The 18726-nt window shown below is 58.6% G+C and overlaps 1 protein-coding gene across 2 annotated transcripts in view; it reads left to right on the forward strand.

Annotated features, from left to right (window-relative positions):
- The first annotated feature begins 5611 nt into the window (after positions 1 to 5611).
- AGAP3 (ArfGAP with GTPase domain, ankyrin repeat and PH domain 3) overlaps positions 5612 to 18726 on the forward strand; it is a 108893-nt gene continuing 95778 nt past the window's right edge. For both annotated transcript variants that reach the window (XM_032683113.1, XM_032683123.1), the window contains exon 1: positions 5612 to 6011. In XM_032683113.1, coding sequence (XP_032539004.1) covers positions 5732 to 6011 — 280 coding nt within the window. In that variant the 5' untranslated portion in view covers positions 5612 to 5731. The remainder of the gene's footprint in view (positions 6012 to 18726) is intronic.

Genomic DNA, 18726 nt, shown 5'->3' on the forward strand with positions numbered 1-18726 from the left:
TTATCCCTTCCCGATGTCGGAATGAGCTCGAACACGCCATCAGAGAGGTTGTGGCTGCTCAGATTTGAGGGTTTATCCGGTGGTTCATCCCCTCTCCGATAAATCCAGTGTCTGGTTGTCACTGTGGATTTGTCTGGCTTCGGCTCCCAGAGGTTGAGACTTTTCCATCCTCCCAGCCTTGATTAAGGAGCCATTTAATATTCCCATGAAAGTACATCCAGCCACCCCTCAATTTCCTGGGAAAGCTGAGCAGATTGTGTACCTTAAATCCACTGCCAAGGGACCACAGAGCCCTCGAGTTATCCTGCTGGGGGCTGCTCCCAATCCCTTGGATTTTTCAATGTTCTCTCAAAATAACGGTGGTATAAAGCAGTGGCCGGTTCTGCTGCTCCAGAGGTGGGGCCCCCCTCCCCTGCCTGGGCTCCCCGAGAGGCAGTGAGGTGGCCCTGGGGGCTCCTGGGCAGCAGCACCCAAAGGTGCCCCAGCCCCTTCCTGCAGCTCTGTCCCCACTGGGGCCGGGGGAAGAGCTGGGGGCTCCGGCCCTGTGGCGACTGAGGGGCACAGACTCTGTTCTGGTGCAAAATGAAGACTTTATTTTAACAATGCATAAGCTTATATACCCTAGGGGGAACAATAGATAATTCAAGCTGAACAATTGGTAATTTTCTACTTTTGCTTACTTTCTCAAACTACATAATTCGGCATATGTTTTAACAGATACAATTAACTACAGTTTTTAGCAACCAAGGTCTTTCTTGCAATCTTGTATCTTCTTTCTTCCGTATCTTCTCCTGCTTACCGTTCCCACGGCTTTCTGCCAACCAGAGCAACAATGCCCACTGTCCTGGGCCCGAGGGATGTGACACTGTTCACCTCCATACGGCCCCTCCAACACAGGAGGAACCAGTGTGGGCACAGGCCCAAGGCAGTGCCTGTCCCCTGTGCCGGGTGCTGCTGAGGCCCCACCTCAAATCCTGGAGTCATTTTGGGCCCCTCAACAAGACATTGAGGGGCTGGAGCGTGTCCAGGGAAGGGAACGGAGCTGAGGAAGGGGCTGGAGCACTGGGAATGGCTGAGGGAGCTGGGAGGAGAAAAGGAGGCTCAGGGGGGACCTTCTGGCTCTGCAACCCCCTGACAGGAGGGGGGAGCCGGGGGGGGTCGGGCTCTGCTCCCAGGGAACAAGGGACAGGAGGAGAGGGAACGGCCTCAGGCTGTGCCAGGGGAGGGTCAGGCTGGATACTGGGAGAACATTTCCATGAGAAGGGCTGCCCCGTTGTGTTTCTGCCTTTAATCTGTTGGGGTTCATAGTCCCCTCCATTTCCTCTTTACTCATCAGTTCACCTTTTCTCAGTGTTTCTCAGACAGACACTGAGGCTGAGACCCCTCCTGCCCTGCTGGCATTTCCAGAGTCACAGGCCCTGTGCCCTGGTTGGAACCCCCAGCTCCCTCCGATTGGTGCCCAGGGGAGTTTAATCCACCTTGCTCCATTTTCAGCTGCTTTTCACAAAGCCCAGGTGCCTGCACAGTTCAGTTCCTGTGAACTGAGGTCTGTGACCAGAGAGGGGGTGCAGAGGGATCCTGCCCCACGTTCCTGTGACCATTCCAGTCCAGCCCAGGAGAGGATCCCGGGGTGCAGCACCTGGACACCTGTGGGAGCAGGACATGTCCCAGCTGTCACTGAGCCCCACGGGGTGCCCTGAGGTGGCTGATGGTGTCACGAGGGGTCACAGCAAGGGACACAGACAACTGTGGTCCTTCAGACTGAGGTCACCTCACCAGGCCAGTGGCCACCTCGTGTCCTCGGCACAGCCCCGGGTGTGCTGCTCTGCTCCTCTCTGCTCCACACCAGAGCTGCCGGAGCCTCGCGGGGGGCGGGGGGGAGGGCACAGCGGGATGCTGCGCCCGGGTGATGGATTTTGGATTTGCAATTTGACAGCCCCACGGTGCGGATCGGGATGGGATTAACAGTGGAGCTGGTACCTCCACGCTCCAGAGCGAGATTCACGAGCTGCAGCTATTCCGGGGAAAGCTCCTGGCTGATCCCCGGCCCGGAGAGGACGGTCCCTGTCACCGGAGGGTGACATTAAACAGTTCCCTCCCACCGAGCTGCTGCCGCCGTGCACCGAGTGCCGATGGGTTTGGGAACAGGAGCCGCTGCCGTGCGGGGTGTGCGGGAGGAGGGGCAGCCCGAGCCCCTCGGGGAGGGACGGGGCTCCTGCTCCCCTCGGTCCAGGGAACAGGAGCAGTGTCCCCAGCAGTGTCCCCCAGTGCTGTCCCCCAGCAGAGCCCTTGGCTCTCCTGACAGAGATGTCTCCACAGAAGTGAAGCCCCAGTTCCTATGGCAAGAATGATCAAGGACCTCAGGGCCTCCAGTGCCCTGAGAAGCCCAGGGAGAGCCCTCTGGGATCCCCCCTCTGCCCATGGGGCCCAGACACCCTCTGGAGCTCAGCCCCGGGCCTTGGCCTCCCCTCTGCTCTGTTCTGGGGGTGCTGCTCCCCAGCCCTGCACCCCCCGTGGGCATCGGGGGTCTGCAGTGGGGACCCTCCTGCTGCCCCACACGGGCTCTGGCACTGTCTGGTGTCACGGAATGGTTTGGGTGGGAAGGGGCCTTCAAGCCCATCCCGTTCCACACCCCTGCCATGGGCAGGGACACCAGAGGCACTGGAGCGGCTGGTCTGGGGGTGGGAGCAGCGGCAGGAGGAGGAGGAGGAGGAGGAGGAATAGGAGGAGTGGGAGAAGGAGGAGGAGGAGGAGGCGGCATCGCTGCTCTTGGCAGCGGCGCCGTTTGAGGCACTCGCGAACGGCAGCGTCAGAGGGAAACGCTGCAGATGGAGCTGAGAAAGTTGAGGATCTGAACGTGAAACTCACCCTGAAAAGCAGTTTCGATCTCTGTGTGTCTCCTGTCCACAGAGAGTGGCCAGCCGGCCATCCCTGAGGGAATGCTTGCCCCCAAAAGTCCCCAGCTGGTCCCCAGCTACTCCCGCCTTTGAACTTTTCCCCTTGTTTTCCACTGAAGTTCCCTCCAGGTTTTATCCTATCCCTGTGCTAAGCCCCAGCTCCATCTGTTTGTTCTGCTCCCTCTGCTCCTCCGTTCTCCAGCGCCAGCCCCAGTGCTGACTGAGGGGTCCTGCTCCAAAGGGGCTGTCAGGGACAGGATCCCCTCGACCCCTGTGCAGGCTTTGGCTGGGGGAAGCTCTATCTCAGTGCCTGCTGTGCCTCATCCCATCCCTGTGCCCTGTGTCCTGCTGTGTGGTGGGAGGTGGTGGGGACCTGAGGGACCCCCAGTGCTGGGGGACACTGGTGGCCCAAAGGGATGCAAAATGTTCTCTCAGGGTGGTCTGTGAACACCCACACAGGGGGTGAGAGGCCAGGACTGCAGGAGGGCATCACACATCTCTGCTGGAGGAGGACAAGGGGAAGGAGGAGGAGGAGGAGGAGAAGGAGCAGAAGGAGAAGGAGGAGATGTGGGGGTGGCCACCAATGCCCACCTGTCAGGGGAAAGTCACCTCAACCTGTCCCTGCTGCCACCTCAGCCAGATGAGGGTGAGGTAAGGATGAAGGACAATGTCCCATCCCTCACCAGGAATAAATCCCAGAATCCCTGTCTGTGAGGGTGACATGGAGGAGGGAACTGCGAGCACTTGGAGTGTCCAGACATTCCAAGGGGCTGAAATGGAGGCAATTTATAAATGTTTATGCATCAAACTGACTGAGGGCAGGGTTACGTGGGGTACTGGGCAGAAATCTTTCCCCGTGAGGGTGGGGAGGCCCTGGCACAGGTTGCCCAGAGAATGTGTGGCTGTCTCATCCCTGAAAGTGTTCAAGGCCAGGTTGGTCAGGGCTTGGGGCACTCTGGGATAGTGGAAGGTGTCCCTGTCCAGGGCAGGGAGTGGAATGAAATGAGCTTTAAGGTCCCTTCCCACAAAAACCATTCTGGGATGATGATGATGATGGCAGGAGACCAAGAAAATGGCTGTGAGCAAGGACAGAGAGACCCCAGTGAAAAATGGGCTGGAGAAAGTCCAGGGCATGGCCAGGCACTGCTGTGCCAGGAAGGCTCCACAGAGCCCGTGAGGACATGGACCCATCAGACACGTCAGGAAAGAGCCAGCCCAGCAGAGCTGTGACTCACAGAGCCATTGGGGACCTTTGGAAGCCTCGGTGAGTGTGCAGGTGAGGGGAGCCTGGTGCTGTAACAGACGCCGATGTTCTAAAAGCTTTCAGCAAAACCAAAACAGCTGTTTTCTAATAAACCCCTTCTCGAGGCGGCTGGGATGCACTCGAGGAATCCTGGCAGGGCACAGGAGGGAGACAGGGAGGGCAGGGAGGTGCTTGTCCCACCCACGCAACCCAGCACCCACTGCCACATCCCAGAGGATTCCTGAGCCGGGAGGCATTTAGAAACCTCCCAGAGATGTCTCCTCCTCCTCCTTTTTGTCCTCCTCCTCATCTTCATCTCCCACCCTTCCCACCATCATCCGGAGAAGGGTGGAGGGTGGCAGCCAGCCCCCACTGCCCCCCCGAGCCCCACTGGCAGCAGCACATCACTGCCCACTGTGAAGCTGGTCCCTGGGGGTAAGGGGGGGCAATCCATTGGGATCTTGGCTCTCTCAGCTGTCTGCTTTTTCATTCCTTCCTCTTTTCCCAAATTCCACTTTCTCGTTTAATCTGCCAGGGCCCATGATCCCACTTTTTTTATGTTTCTCAGCCTTTTGGAAGATGCCAGCTCATCCCCAGTGAGCTCCACTGGCTCCCATGGCACTGCCAGGGGCTGTCAGCCCAGTGCCCTGTCAGAACCTTTCTGTGCCTCTGGTCACCCCTCACAGGTTGTTTTAGGGGTGGGCACAGTGTGGGGGTTGTTATTGGCCCCTGCCCAACATCCATCCCCTGTGATGGTCCCCTGGGTGGTTTCATTACCATGATGGTCCCCCAGACAGTCCTGCGACCTCGCCAGACCTCGTTGGAGTGGCCTGTGCTGAGCACATGAGGGAGGGAACAGCAGTGGGCCCTGTGGGCAGGGGGTGACCCGAGAGGGGACCCTGCCACGGCGGGGCAGCAGCTGGTGGGCATCCAAGGACCTCTTGGGAATGGCCATGTTCTACAGCTTCGTTAACGACCTTGGGGTGACTAACGATGACATTATCTCCAAAAGGCAGTCGTGAGGAAGGGCTGGTACAAGGGACCCCTAGCCGTGCTCCACGGGGCTGGCACAGGGTGTCTGGGGGGCCGTGGGCAGGGGCAGCAGCACAACACTGGCTCTGCCGTCGGGGTGGCCCCGGTGGGGTGTCGAGGGAGGGGAGCTGCGACCTGCCCTTAGGCGAGGGCCGGGCAGGGCCGGGCAGTGACAGCCCTCCACTCCCGGTCCTCCCGGTCCCGATCCCCCCACTCTGCCACCCAGCCCCCGTCTCCTCGTTCCCACTCCCCGGTCCCGCCCCCAAAGTCCCGGACTCCCCCTCGCGATTCCCCCGTTCCCCCTCGCGGTCCCCCCAGTGCTTCTCCCGGTCCCGGTCGGGTCCCGGTGCCCGCTCCCCCCGCCATCCCGCCCGCCCCGTCCCCGCCGCTGCCCCCTCCCCGCCCGCCGCGGGGCCGGTCCCGGTGACGCGCGCGGGGCGGGGCGGGCGGGGGCGGCGGCAGAGCCCGGCAGAGCCCGGCGGAGCCGCACGGACGTGGTCGCGGCCATGCAGCTGCTGCCCGGAGCCCCGCGCCGCTGACCGGCCCCGCCGCCGCCGCGATGAACTTCCCGGGCGGCGCCGGGCAGAGCCCCGGGCAGCAGCAGAGCCTGGCGGCGCCGGGCGGGCCGGTGCCCGTGCCCGTGCCCGGGCCCTCGGGGCCGCAGCCCGGCGGGCCGCCCCCGCCGCAGTTCGGGCTCTCCAACTCGGCCGCGATCCGCGCCGAGATCGGGCGCTTCGAGTCCGTGCACCCCAATATCTACGCGATCTACGACCTCATCGAGCGCGTGGAGGACCTGGCGCTGCAGAGCCAGATCCGCGAGCACGTCATCTCCATCGAGGGTGAGCGCCGGGCACCGGCACCGAGCGGGGCACGGGCATCGGGCACGGGGTACCGCGCCGAGAGACGGGCACCGGGCACCGGGTACCGGGCACCGAACCGGGTACCCCGCACCGAACCGGGCCGGCCGCGCCGCCGCCTTTGTCCCCGCCGCCGCTGCACCTGCGCCCGCTGCCGCCCGCGGGGCCCGGCGGGGCCCGGCCCGGCTCTGCCCGCGGGGCCGCGATCGGGATCGGGCCGGGCCCTGCAGCGGCGGGGCCGGGGGCGCGGGGGGCCGGGCGCGGCCCGAGCCGGGGCCTGCGGGCGCTGCGGGCCCGCCGCCGGCAGCGGGGCCGGGCACGGCCGGGGCTGCGGGGGCCGCGCCGGGGGCTGCGGGGAGGCCGCGCTCGGTGCCGCCCCCGCCCCGGGCCCGGCCCCGCAGCGATGGTGGTCGCGGCCGGGCCTGCGCAGGGCCGGGGACTCCGCCCGCGGCCTCTGCCGGGAGCGGCGGGCGGGGGCGGGCGGGGGTCCGGCACACGGGGGGGCTCCGGCACACGGGGGGGCTCCGGCCGCCGCGTCGGCGGGGAACGGGCTGTGCCGGAGCCCGTTAACGTCAGAAACGCAGAAAACTGCAGCCCGGGAACCGGCAGCGAGGGGAGGGACGGAACCGAGCAACTGCAGTGGAGCCGAGGGGCTGCAATGGAGCCGGGCGACCAGGATGGGCGAGGGACCGCAATGGAGATGGGAGGCCGGGATGGAGCCGGGGGGCTGGGATGGGCGAGGGACTGCGGTGGAACCAAGGGACTGAGATGGAGCTGGGGGGCCGGGATGGAGCCGAGGGACCGGGATGGGCGAGGGGTTGCGGTGGAGCCGGGGAGGGGAAGGTTCGCAGTGCTGTGCTGAGGCCCACAGCGGGCCAGGAGGCTCTTGCAGCCTCTCACGTGAAAGGTCCCTCTGCCCTCGGTGAGCCCAAAGCTCCAGGTTTCTGCAGCCGGCGCTACCCCAGGCAGGGAAAGCTGCAGGACCACGGGTGCCAGTGGTCTCCGTGAAGAGCCCCGGTCTGGCTCGGTGCTCGCCGAGCGCTGCCGTTTCCCTGCCCTGGATTTTGTTGTCCCTGCCGGGTGTTGGCAGCGTGCTCAGCTCTTCTCCTGCTGCCTCACACCGGGAGTGTCACTGCAGGGTTTTGGGGAGCAGTGGCCCCGCTGAAGGGGTGCCAGCAGGAACAGTGATGCTGCGTGGGGGTGGCAGCCAGCCTGGGTGCCTCCTGGAGGCCTGCACCCCCCCCGGGTCTTTGGGGGTTTCTGTGGAAATGAGGGAAGGAAGAGGGACCTTAACAAGAGTCTGAAAGGTTGCATAGTCCAGGGAATGTAACCCAGAATTTGTGTCATTGGCCTTGCAGTGCAAGGACAAAGGATACTCCATGGGGTCAGGACAGGGTCAATTTAAAACCCATAAGAGGAGGGGGCTTTGCCACCTCTCTGGAGGTCTTCAGCCATGGAAGGCTGTTGGATTGATGGAATTTGAGGAGAGGAGGGGAGGGACTTGGGCTGGAGATGGGTGGGAGTGCAGGGCTGGCACAGGCCATGGCAGTGGCTCAGCCAGCGTATCAGGGTCTTCCTGGTCCCTCTGGGGTTCGGGGTGGGCTGGTTGGGGAGGACCATCCTTTGTCTGTTCCCTTGGGGCTCCTGCAGCTCTCCCTTGTTTGTGCCTCTGATGGTGGCTGTGGTGGGAGCCCCGAGGTCCCTGGTGACATGGTCTGATCCTGCGTGTGATTCCCACACTGTGGGGCAGAGGAACTGCTGGCTGAGACACGGTGGGGCCCCACCTGAGGTGCTCACGGGGTCACCTCCTTGGGCAGAGCCCTTCCGGACACTGTGTCCCTGCCCGTTGTCCCCACGTGGGAACACCCAGCCGCCCGTGGTGTCGCGCGTGTCCCGTCCCGCGCCCCCGGCCGTGGGAGCGGGTGCTGGGCACGTTGGTGGGAGCCGAGTGCGTCTCTTAGCAACTCCTCTGGTGCGTGGATCCTCCTGCTGCTGGGGAAGGTGTGAACACACACACCGGGTTCTGGTGCACTGCTCAGGCACATGGGGCTCCCCAAAGTTACCCCAAATGAGGGGCGAGGGGTGGCCGGCACCTGGCCGTGGCGCAGCTCGCCCGGTGTCCACAGGGCCCTGGAATGGGGCTGGAGGCTGCGTGTCCTTGGGGGCTTTACCTGTTCCAGCCACAGCCCTGTCTTGTCTCCTCTGGGCCTTCTCTGGGGATTTGGAGCAGGAATCCCACAGACTTCCTTATCTGGGCTACATTCCCCGATTACCTGCCAGACACCGGGATAAATCCTGATCCCGGTGAAACGCAGTGATTGCACAGTTACCCGAGACCCGTTACCAGGTGCGTGTGAGTTAACGGGGTAATTAACGGCTGGAAGAGCCTTGCTGGAGATGTTATCATTCTCTGGAGCACCTGGGTCTGGAGGAGAATTTCCTTCTAAACTGTGGGTTGGGGGCTTGATACAGAAATGCCTGGAAGAGGGTTTTGTTTGTTGATGTTCCTGATTTGAAGATCAGAGTCAGTGACCGGAATGATGGCTCATGGTCCAAAAATCCGTGACGGAACTTGCCAGTGAAATCTCAAATTCAGCTTCCTAAAACTGAGCACTGGGTCTTGCAGGACTTGCTCACATCCTCATGCCAGATTCTTTTCCTGCAGGCAATTCCTTCATTTTTGAAAGGCAAAAGGCAGGGCAGTTCTGTGCTGCAGTGGGGATGGTGGGACTGAGCTGCCCATCCCCTGCCAGGGCTGAGGCTGCCAGTGTCACCACCGGGGTGTGACTGTGGGAGTGTCACTGGGGGTGTGTGACTGGGGTTGTCACTGGGGGGGTGTGACTGGGGGGGTGTCACTGGGGGGGTGTGACTGGGGGGTGTCACTGGGGGGGTGTGACTGGGGGGTGTCGCTGCCGCAACCGCTGGTGGAGCCGGAGGCGTTGGCAGAGCTGTACTGAGCCGAGGGGATCTGTGGCTGTGAGGTGCTGCCAGGGAGGGAGGTGGAGCCGGTGTTCGGGGGCTGCTGCAGCTGGAGCCCTGCCAACCCCCAGGCTTGGGGGAACAAACCTTTCGTGAGGAGTTTGGAGCCTACGAGGGGGCAAGAGCCACCTGCAGCTGCTCACGGGTCAGCCTTGGTGGTGTTGCCACGGGAGGAAAGGGAAAAGGGAAACCTGCTCTGTTTTGGTCTCCTCCTTGAGCTGGAGCTTTGTTTGGCAGAGGGGCCATGGGACACTGGGGCTCAGGGTGACGATGGGGACGGAGGGGCTGTTGGGCATCAGGGCTGGGGGTGGCAGGTCGGGCTGGTCTCCAGCGTCAGCTGCATCGCAGGCGGGACCCGGAGGTTTTTGGTGGTTTCTAACGACCAAATTTGGACAGATTTTCAGGGGGCTTGCAAAAAGCGATTCCCTCATCCCAGGCTGCTTCCCTTGCCAAATCTCAGAGACTGCTGCAAGCTGCTGAGCTCCGTCAAAGATTTCATGTCTGCATAAAGCAAAATGATACCAACGTGGGGCTGGTGCAGCCCCTGCTCACAGTAAATGTGACCTCGAATGCTGTGACTCTGGGACAGGCTACAGGCAGAGCCGTATTAATAGAGTTTGTAATTAGAACAGTACTTGCACAGTGCTTAATTTCTTTCCTAGAGAAAACTTTGAGCAGTGACCAGAAGGTGGGTTTGAGGAGGGTGAGCAATGCCCCTGTGCAGGGCATTACCTGACGGACGGGCTGCGAGTGGCAGGGGGCCACAGGAGCCAGCACAGATCCATGGACAGACAGGGGAGGGAGCACCAGGAAGGTGGAATAGGGAAAGAGCATCATGGTGCAGGGCTGAGAGGATGGTTACACAGAGGTCTTCTGGATGCAGAAGTGGTGAAGGCAGAAGGGAGAGGTGGAAGGGAGATAAGGAGAAGTAGGTGAGATTCCTTTAACAGAGCTTTTGGCAGATGACGGGAATTGTTTCCTGACCTTCATGGTCGTGCACATGCCTTGCAGCCCACCTAAAACTCAACTCCCTTGGGAGAGCTTGGAGAGGGCTTGAGCTGTGGTGAGGACTCGGTAGCCAGGGAGCAGGAATCTCTGTAGTCACAGTTTTTTTACCCAGAGCATGTGCTTTTCCCTTCATTGTCCCTCCATACTCCTCTCACACGCCTCCAAAGCCATGTGGGTTCCTTTCTGCAGTTGAAGAAGTGGGGTTACTTTAGGAAAGCTTTCCTCTACAATTTCCAGCTGTTGCTGCTCTGGCAGAGGCTGGGGATGAGGGAAGCCCTGGAGAACGTCTGTGATAGCTGGGAGCAGCCTGGCTATCCCAGAGCTCCACATCTGCTCTGCTGGGTGGGGGCTGTCCTGGCTCTGCATCGCTCTGGGGACAGACTTTGGGGGGGTGTGAGACCAGGATGGGCTGTTGGGTCACTTGGTGTGAACAGTCCATCCCAGGATTTTGGTCTGATCACTTCACCTCAGGATTTTAGCCTTAAAAATAAGGCCTCTCTGAGGTACAGGCAAAGCCCTGGGCCTGCTGCTTCAGGAGATTTTTCCATCTTTACCCATCCTGCTGTCAGTAAGTGGCGTCACTCTTCCAATTGACATCTCCAACATCCTGGGTATTTTTTGCGTTTCTCTCTGAGGAAGGACTCCTTTGATACTGGATATTTTTATGTTTAAAGCTGCTTGTACCAGTTAATGAGGTCACTTTGTCGTCTCTCTTTCTGATGAGTTAAACTACCTGAACCTCATCATTCTGTTCAGTTCCGGCACGAGGCTTTCAGCTCCATGCTCCATCCTTTCCCAGCATCTTTTGAAACTGGCTCCTCCTGATGTGCTGATTCACAGAGGAAACTCACAGGCAGGAGTTGCCATTGATGCAGGATCCTCTGGAGGAAGATGAGGAGGACCCTCCCCGCTGGAGCCCCCCCGGTCCTGCGGGCTCGGGGAGCCCCGCGCTGCCAGGCCACACTTGGGGCTGGCTGTGTCCTCTCTCTGCTGAATCAGCCTCGAGTAAATTACACCCTTTGGGAAGGAGAGTGTTCTGCTTAGCCAGCTTTTTCCTGCTAATTCCACGACCTCTGCAGAATTGCCCTGTTTACGTGTGCCTGTGAGTTCCCGAGGGTTGGGAAACCACAAGGCACGGTGCTGGGGTGCCGTGGGGGAGCTGTGAACTCCAGAGCCATCGGCGTATCCCTGCTCCACAGCTGGGCATTCCAGGCATCTGCACAGCTCCCACAGTGCTGCCCTTCTCTATGCAGGTTGGGGCAGAGCTCCTCTGGCTCTGTGGTCTCCAGATTTGCTGGAAATTAAATGCAAAAGTGGTTAAAAAAGCACAAAAGTGGGAGACTGGGCAAATTGTAGAACCACAGAATGGTTTGGGATACAGACCATCTTGTCCCACCCCTTGTCATGGTCAGGGACACCTTCCACTATCCCAGGTTGCTCCAAGCTCCATCCAACCCGGCCTTGGATACTTTCAGGGATGGAGCAGCCACAGCTTCTCTGGGCAACCTGTGCCAGGGCCTCCCCACCCTCACAGCCAAGAATTCCTTCCTAATATCCCATCTAACCCTGCCCTCTGGCAGTGGGAAACCATTCCCTGTGTCCTGTCCCCCCATCCCTTGTCCCCAGTCCCTCTCCAGCTCTCCTGGAGCCCCTTTAGGCCCTGCAAGGGGCTCTCAGCTCTCCCTGGATCCTTCTCTTCTCCAGGGGAACCCCCCCAGCTCTCCCAGCCTGGCTCCAGAGCAGAGGGGCTCCAGCCCTGGCAGCATCTTGTGTTCTGGTCACGTGCTTTCTGTGGCTTGGATGGGGGGTGCTGCAGTCCTGGGGCAAAGACTCTCAGGAGAGATTCCTGAGGGCAGTGGGGAATGCTTCTCAAGCTGCCTTACCTGCAGGAAAGGAAAGCCCTGTGTCCTGCACTGCCATGTGTGTTGTTGCCTGGCTGAGTTGTCGGCAGGGCTGGCACTGCTCGGCGTGGGTGGCACAAGCAGAAGGATCTTCAGAGTCCTGGAGCAGGTACTGGAGCAGAGTGTGAGGGGAGACCTTGGCCCCCTGAGAGTGATGGGCAGAGCCAAAGCATGGCTGGGGTAGCACACTTGGACAAATACATCCCCTGTTTTTAGGCAGTTTTATGTTGTGGCCCAATTCATCTGGAGGCACCTTTGCCAGGTGCAGCTCTCACCTCACCAAGCTTAGAGCTGGAGAGCCTGGTTTTCAGGAGGAGTCAGAATGGGCCTGGACTGTGCTGATCCGAGCTGTGTGAGAGCTGACAGCAAAGCTCTGTGTGCCAGATCTCCTGGCCATGACAGCAGCACAGTCAGTGCCTGGGGAGGAGCTGGGAGCCAGTGCCTGTGCCAGGGACACGCTCTGGGTGTTTGCAGATGTTGGCTGGTGTCCCTGCACTGGCTGTGGGTCAGTGTGATGTCCCTGGTGGCTCTCTGCCCTCCCTTGTCCCACCATAAACTCCCAATTTTTTTAGGAGTTTCACAGTTTGGTTGCATAGAGCCTTTTCCAGTTTTGGGACATTCCTCACCAACTGGCAGTCCGGGCAGTGACATCCCACTGACCTGAGCCTCTCTTGGGACTGGGTGCTCTTGTGCCCAGGGCAGTGGTGTCCAGCCCTTGGGCTGAAATCCCCTCATAGCTGGCGTGGATGTGAGGGGGATGTGGGCAGTGGCCATGAGGTCTGGAGGAGCAGCCATGGGCTGAAGGGCTGACACAGAAGCCTGGCTGCTGGGAATTGAGGGATGTGAGAGCTGTCCTAGCCTGTGATCAGAGCTCTGCACTTGATGGGCACCTCGGCAGTGACACCACGCCTGACTGTGTCTCTCCCTGGCAGGAGGAGGCCTTTTCTCCTCTGATTTCGCCTTCCTGCTTTGGCATCTGTTTTTTTTTTTAATTCTCCTCCAGGACTTCCTGCAAGTCATTGTCTCCAAGGACTTGTGGTGTTCCTTCCTGCAGTGTCCTGCATGGAAGAGGCACCTGTAGTCTCACTCCTGCTGCTGCCTGCAGCTCGGGGCAGCACTGGGAGCAGAGAGCCTGCAGGTGCCTATTCAGGTGGGTTTCCTGAAGTGTTGTAGTGACAGCAAGGAATCTTCTGGGGCAGGAAAGCTGAAAATCAAGATAATTTTAGCTGCTTCCTAACTGGAAGGAGGTTTGTGTGATTAAGACCTGTTGCGTATCTGCTCGCCTCTCCTGCCCCAGTGACTTTCAGACCTGCTGTCCAGTTCCATTCAAACCCTGCTGCTTCTGAATTCCCCCAAATCCCAAGGAAACAGATATCCCTGCAGAGCAGAGTGCCCCAGCTCGTGGCACGCGGAGGGCAGAGGATGTTTGCATCTGTGCCGGGTGTCTGGCTGCCGTGGGGCTGCAGCTCTGCTCTGGAAGTCCTGGCTGTGAGTCACTGGGGAATTCCTGCTTGGGGTCATGTGTGACATCTGGTTCTGGCCATGTGATCTGTGGTGATGAAATCCACTCCAGCCCGGGGGCTCTGTGCCTCATTCCCAGCTGCTGTGTCTGAAATCCCGCCTGAGTTCTGCTGCTGCAGAGTCCCGGGCTGGGAGCTGCTGAATCCGGGTTGCCACGGTGGCCAGTGTGGGCTGTCTGTCCCATGCTCGCTCCCATAGCAGGCTCGGTGTACACTGGCTCCTGCTCTTGCTTTTGGGCAGGTGTTGGGTATTTACCCCAGCAGTGACTCCTGTCGTAGGGAAAAGGGAGTTAGAATCATAGAATCATAGAATCGATTGGGTTGGAAAAGACCTCCGAGATCATCGAGTCCAACCCTTGGTCCAAATCCAGTCCATTACTAGATCATGGCACTCAGTGCCACGTCCAATCTGCGTTTAAAAATCTCCAGGGATGGTGAATCCACCACCTCTCTGGGCGGCCCATTCCAATGCCTTCAGAGAGGGATTTTGGACACGGGCCTGGAGTGACAGGACAAGGGGGAATGGCTTCCCACTGCCAAAGGTGGGAGACTGGGGAGAAATTCCTCCCTGTGAGGGTGGGGAGGCCCTGGCACAGGTTGCCCAGAGAAGCTGTGTCTGCCCCATCCCTGGAAGTGTCCAAGGCCAGGTTGGAGCAACCTGGGCTAGTGGAAGGTGTCCCTGCCCATGGCAGGGGGGGTTAGAACAGGTTCAGCTTTAAGGTCCCTTCCCACACAAACCATTCTGTGGTTCTACGATCAGGCTCTGGCGAGTGCCATCCATCCCCAGCCTCTGGATGGCTGGGTGGAGCTGGAGGAGCACACACATCCATGCAGGGTGCTGTGCTGTGGTGGGAGCTGGAGCAGCACACACACATCCATGCAGGGTGCTGTGGTGGTGGTGGGTGCCCGAGGCCTGTGCTGTCCCTGGCAGGGGGTGGGGGCTCAGGGCTGGTAGTGCTGTGGCTCTTTGCTTGGGAGTGATTGGGTGGGAGGTGCTGCTCCCATTCCTGGATTTTCATGGCAGTCACCCCTTGGAGCCTCACCTGGCCGGGTCCCTCCTGCAGAAGGTGCTGTGGGAGCACAGGGCAGGGCCAGCCCTGCTGTGGGGGCTCAGGGTTAGTTTAAAGGTGAGAGGCAGGTGCTGATGAGCACGTGGGGAGCACAGGGCAGGGCCAGCCCTGCCATGGGGGCTCAGGGTTGGTTTAAAGGTGAGAGGCAGGTGCTGATGAGCATGTGGGGAGCACAGAGATCGTGGGACAGCGGGGGGCTGCGTCAGGACATGGACCTCCCAGGGCAGCCACCTCCCCTGGCGTGGCTTGGGTGTTCCTGGTGGGCACAGAGCTTGGGAGAGCTTTGAAGAACTCTTTGGAAGAGGAGAAGAAAGTGATTTCAGGTGCTTTAAAGAGAGCTTTTTCAATATGAAGCACAAACAGGAGGAAGCAGGGAGGTGTTTGCTGGAATTCAGCAGCTGGGAAGTGGAGCTTCTGCCAGGTTTGGGAGGGAGACAGCAGAGGAAGGATGGTTGTTATGGAATGAAGCATTTGGGAGGGGGAAGACATGCAGCTCATGGTTGATGTGACAGAAGAGGAGGGCCTGGAGTGGGATTCAGAGGGAGTATTGGCCTGCTGAAGAGATTGGGAAATAATTCCAGCTGCAGCAGCGTTCTGGCTGAATAGGGATGAGGCAGGATTATATGGTTTATAGGCAGTTTTGGGGGAAAGGGGCAATAATGGTCAATGCTGAGTGGATGCTGGGAGCCTTTGGCTGCATGGCCAGGGGCCAAGGCAGGCTCCAGGGACTGGAGCTTGTGGAGCTCCACAAGGGTTTGGGGACAGCCAGGATAAGGAGGAGAGGGAGAGGAAGATCCATGAGCTCTGTTACTGTCTGAGTTGTGTCCTCAAGTCTCAGACAGGATCTGAGCAATGTCCCAAGGCCCTGAGCAGCGAGAGCTCGAGGGGAGAGGGGACAAAGCTGGGATTAGCAGCAGCTCTCTTTAATCATGTGGAGCTCGGGCTTGTGGGTGCACACTTGAAGTGCTGGAGGGGAAAAAAGCTGAGACTTCATTTTGGACAGGAGACAGTCCAGGAATAGAAAGGCAGAACTATGAATCATCACCCAGAGCTGAGGGATGGCGTTAAATTAAAGCATGAGGCTGGAGGAAGCGTGGAGGGAGAAGGGAAGGTGCTATGGGCAGAGCCATGTGAGACACCCGAAAAACAGCAACACTGGAGGTGGAGAGTGAGGATGGTCTGTCTGAGGCTGGTGAAGAAAGCTGTAGAGAACCAGGAGGAGAACAAAGAGGATAAAAGAATTGCTGGGATCAATGAGGACAAGGCGTTGAGGCCAGTTTGGTTCCTGAGGGAGGAGCTGGCAGGGTCCAGAAGAGCCCAGAATCTGCAGGTGAGGCAGGAGCAACCTTGTGCAGTCCCCTGGTGGGATGGGAAAGGGCGGTGGGAGATCACGGGGTCGGGATGTCTGTCCTTCTGGGAAACGAGGGACCAGCTTTTAAAGGCCTGTCAGTGACATCTTACACCTTCCCAGGAGACTGCAGAGAGTTTGGAGAGAGGTGAATTTGGTGGCTGGACTATTGGGTTGGTGAGGAATTGGCTGGACATATCCGAAGGGTTATAGTCAGTGGCCAAATGGAAACAGTAATGAGTGCTGTCCCTCTTGGGTCCATACTGAGACCAGTGCTTTTTAATATCTTAATTAATTAATGACATAGACAGTGGCACTGAGTGCACCCTCTGCGTGTTTGGAGGTGACAGCAAGCTGAGGGGTGCAGGTAACAGGCTGGAGGGCAGGGATGGCATCCAGAGGGACCCTGACAGGCTGGAGGAGGGGGCCCGTGGGACCCTCATGAAGTGCAGCAAGGCCAAGTGCAAGGTCCTGCACCTGGTTTGGGGCAATCATCTCTCCCAGTACAGACTGGGACACCTTCCACTAGCCCAGGTTGCTGCAAGCCCCATCCAGTCTGGCCTTGGACACTTCCAGGGATGGGGCAGCCACAGCTTCTCTGGGCAACCTGTGCCGGGGCCTCCCCACCCTCACAGGGAAGAATTTCATCCTAATATCTAACTGAAATCTCCTCTTTCAGTTTAAACCATCATCCCTTGCCTGTCCCCATGTGCCCATGTGAAACACCCGACATTGCATTTTTTACTGGAAGCTCCAGTGTGTTCTTTGGCTTCTGCCTGTGCTGGCCCCCTCTTTGCTCTTTGTGGTAGAGACTTGGACAAAAAGGCTTAACCCCCCCAGTCCTCAGTGTCATTTCTCAGTGGCTCCTCTGTCCCCTGCAGAACAGGCCGAGCTTTCCTGTGCTCTTGTGTTGGTCCCTGGTGCACCCCAGAATCACCTCTGGTCTTTGCAGTTCATCACTGGTCACCTCTCACTCCTTGAGTAGCTACTCTGGGCTCAGGCTCGGCTGCCACTCCTTTGTCTTTATCCTTGTTAATCTGACCTCAATTCCAGTTTCCCTGTGTGTGCCTTCCCATGCCAAGCCCAGTACAGAGCTCGGGTGAGCCAAGTTGGTTTCTTACCACACTGGTTACCTCTGCACCAGGGTGATTTCAGTGTATGCCACCACCACTGCTGCTTAGGGACACAGCAGCTTTCTGTAATCTCCTTTTGTTTTCTCTTTTTCTATTTTCCTTGTGGATTTACCTCCGATAGGATCTTGCCTATGGAGTTCAATAATCATAGAATCATAGAATGGTTTGGATTGGAAGGGACCTTAAAGCCCTTGCAGTCCCACCCCCTGCCATGGGCAGGGACACCTTCCACTAGCCCAGGTTGCTCCAAGCCCTGTCCAACCTGGCCTTGGGCACTTCCAGGGATGGGGAGTCCACAGCCCCTCTGGGCAGTGCCTGCCTTGGTGGAGTCTCTGCAGTTTGCTGTCCTTCCTCCCAGAAATCCTAAGAACTTGTGGTCACTCTTCCTACTCTTCCCTCAGAGGACTGGCTGAAGGATGCTTTGGTAGACTGTGAGATGTGAAAATTGAGTTGGAGAGAGTCTGAGAGAAAATCGAGGCCAAATGGCACATGGCCTGGTGCAAATGAGAAATGGGCTTGGGAAGAGGCGCCAGCCCCTTCTCAGGGCTGCAGTGGGTTGCTGGGGAGGGCATTGCACAAGGCAGTGTGGTGTTCTGTGAGCTGGGGGGGGGGCACGAGGGGGCTGTGGTGGTGAGAAGCAAGGGGAGAGACCAAAATATTCCTCTTGGAGGAGAAAACACATAAGCGTGTTGAGCTCAGTCACCTGGTTTTCAGGGTCTGTGAGGACCCCGAGGGTCTGTGTGGAGTGTGGGGTGTTTGGATTTAAACACAGACTTCGATACTGGAGTGTCTGTTCCATTACTGGCTGTGTATCGTGAACTAGTAAATGGTGTCATCATCCCCTGTTCAGCTTAACAGATTGTTTGGCTGAAGCATTTCCCAGACAAATGTGTAGTTCAGCCTGAAAACCATCAGGAGCTGGAGAAGGGCTGACTCTTCCTGGTGAAGGGACCTTGGCAGGTCTCAGTGTAACATCCTGCTCCCACGAGGTCAGCATTGCCATCCAGGCAGGTTGGGAAGGGCTTTGTCTCTCTGGAAAGGTCTTGGATCCCCCACTCCTGGAGGTCTTCACACCCTTCCTGGGCAACACGTTGAACGGAGCCCAACCACTGCTTCTTCAGGCAGTTATTCCAGTTGTTAATTCCTCCAGCTGCTGATAGTTCCCATTTAATTCCCAATTTGCATTTATCTGGTTTAAAGTTCCATTTTCTCACTTGTTTCTTTAGATTGGTCTAAATAAAACTTTGTTACCTGACCATTATTTCCTGAGAAGTTTACTGTCACTTTATCATCACTTATCTCTTGATGTTCTTTTTAGGAAGTTGATCACATAATGCTCGTTGAAAGTCTCTTTGTGAGTTCATTTCCTGTGGTCTTCAAAGAATTTTTATGGCTCTTCCTTACCCAGTGTCCTTAAAATGAAAAACATCAGACTATAGGCAGCGTGCTCCCTCTTGACCCAGCCACAGTTGTATGGACTATAAATCCAGCTCCTTTCTCCTGACTGCTCTTTTTCATGGACTCCCAGAGTGGTTTGGGCTGGGAGGGGCCTCAAAGATCATCTTGTTCCACCCCCATGGTCTGTGTGCGTTAGAGCTCTGTTGTCTGGCATATCCACCTGCCCCCTCCTGATGGTGGTGAATCCACACCGGTGGTTCCTGGTCACGCCCTCCTTGGTGTTGGAAATGTGTTGCAAATGGCCCCAAGAGGATGTAGTCTGTAGTTTGGGGCTGGGGGA

Source organism: Chiroxiphia lanceolata, chromosome 1, assembly GCF_009829145.1.
Source record: "Chiroxiphia lanceolata isolate bChiLan1 chromosome 1, bChiLan1.pri, whole genome shotgun sequence".
Taxonomy (NCBI): Eukaryota; Metazoa; Chordata; class Aves; order Passeriformes; family Pipridae; genus Chiroxiphia; species Chiroxiphia lanceolata.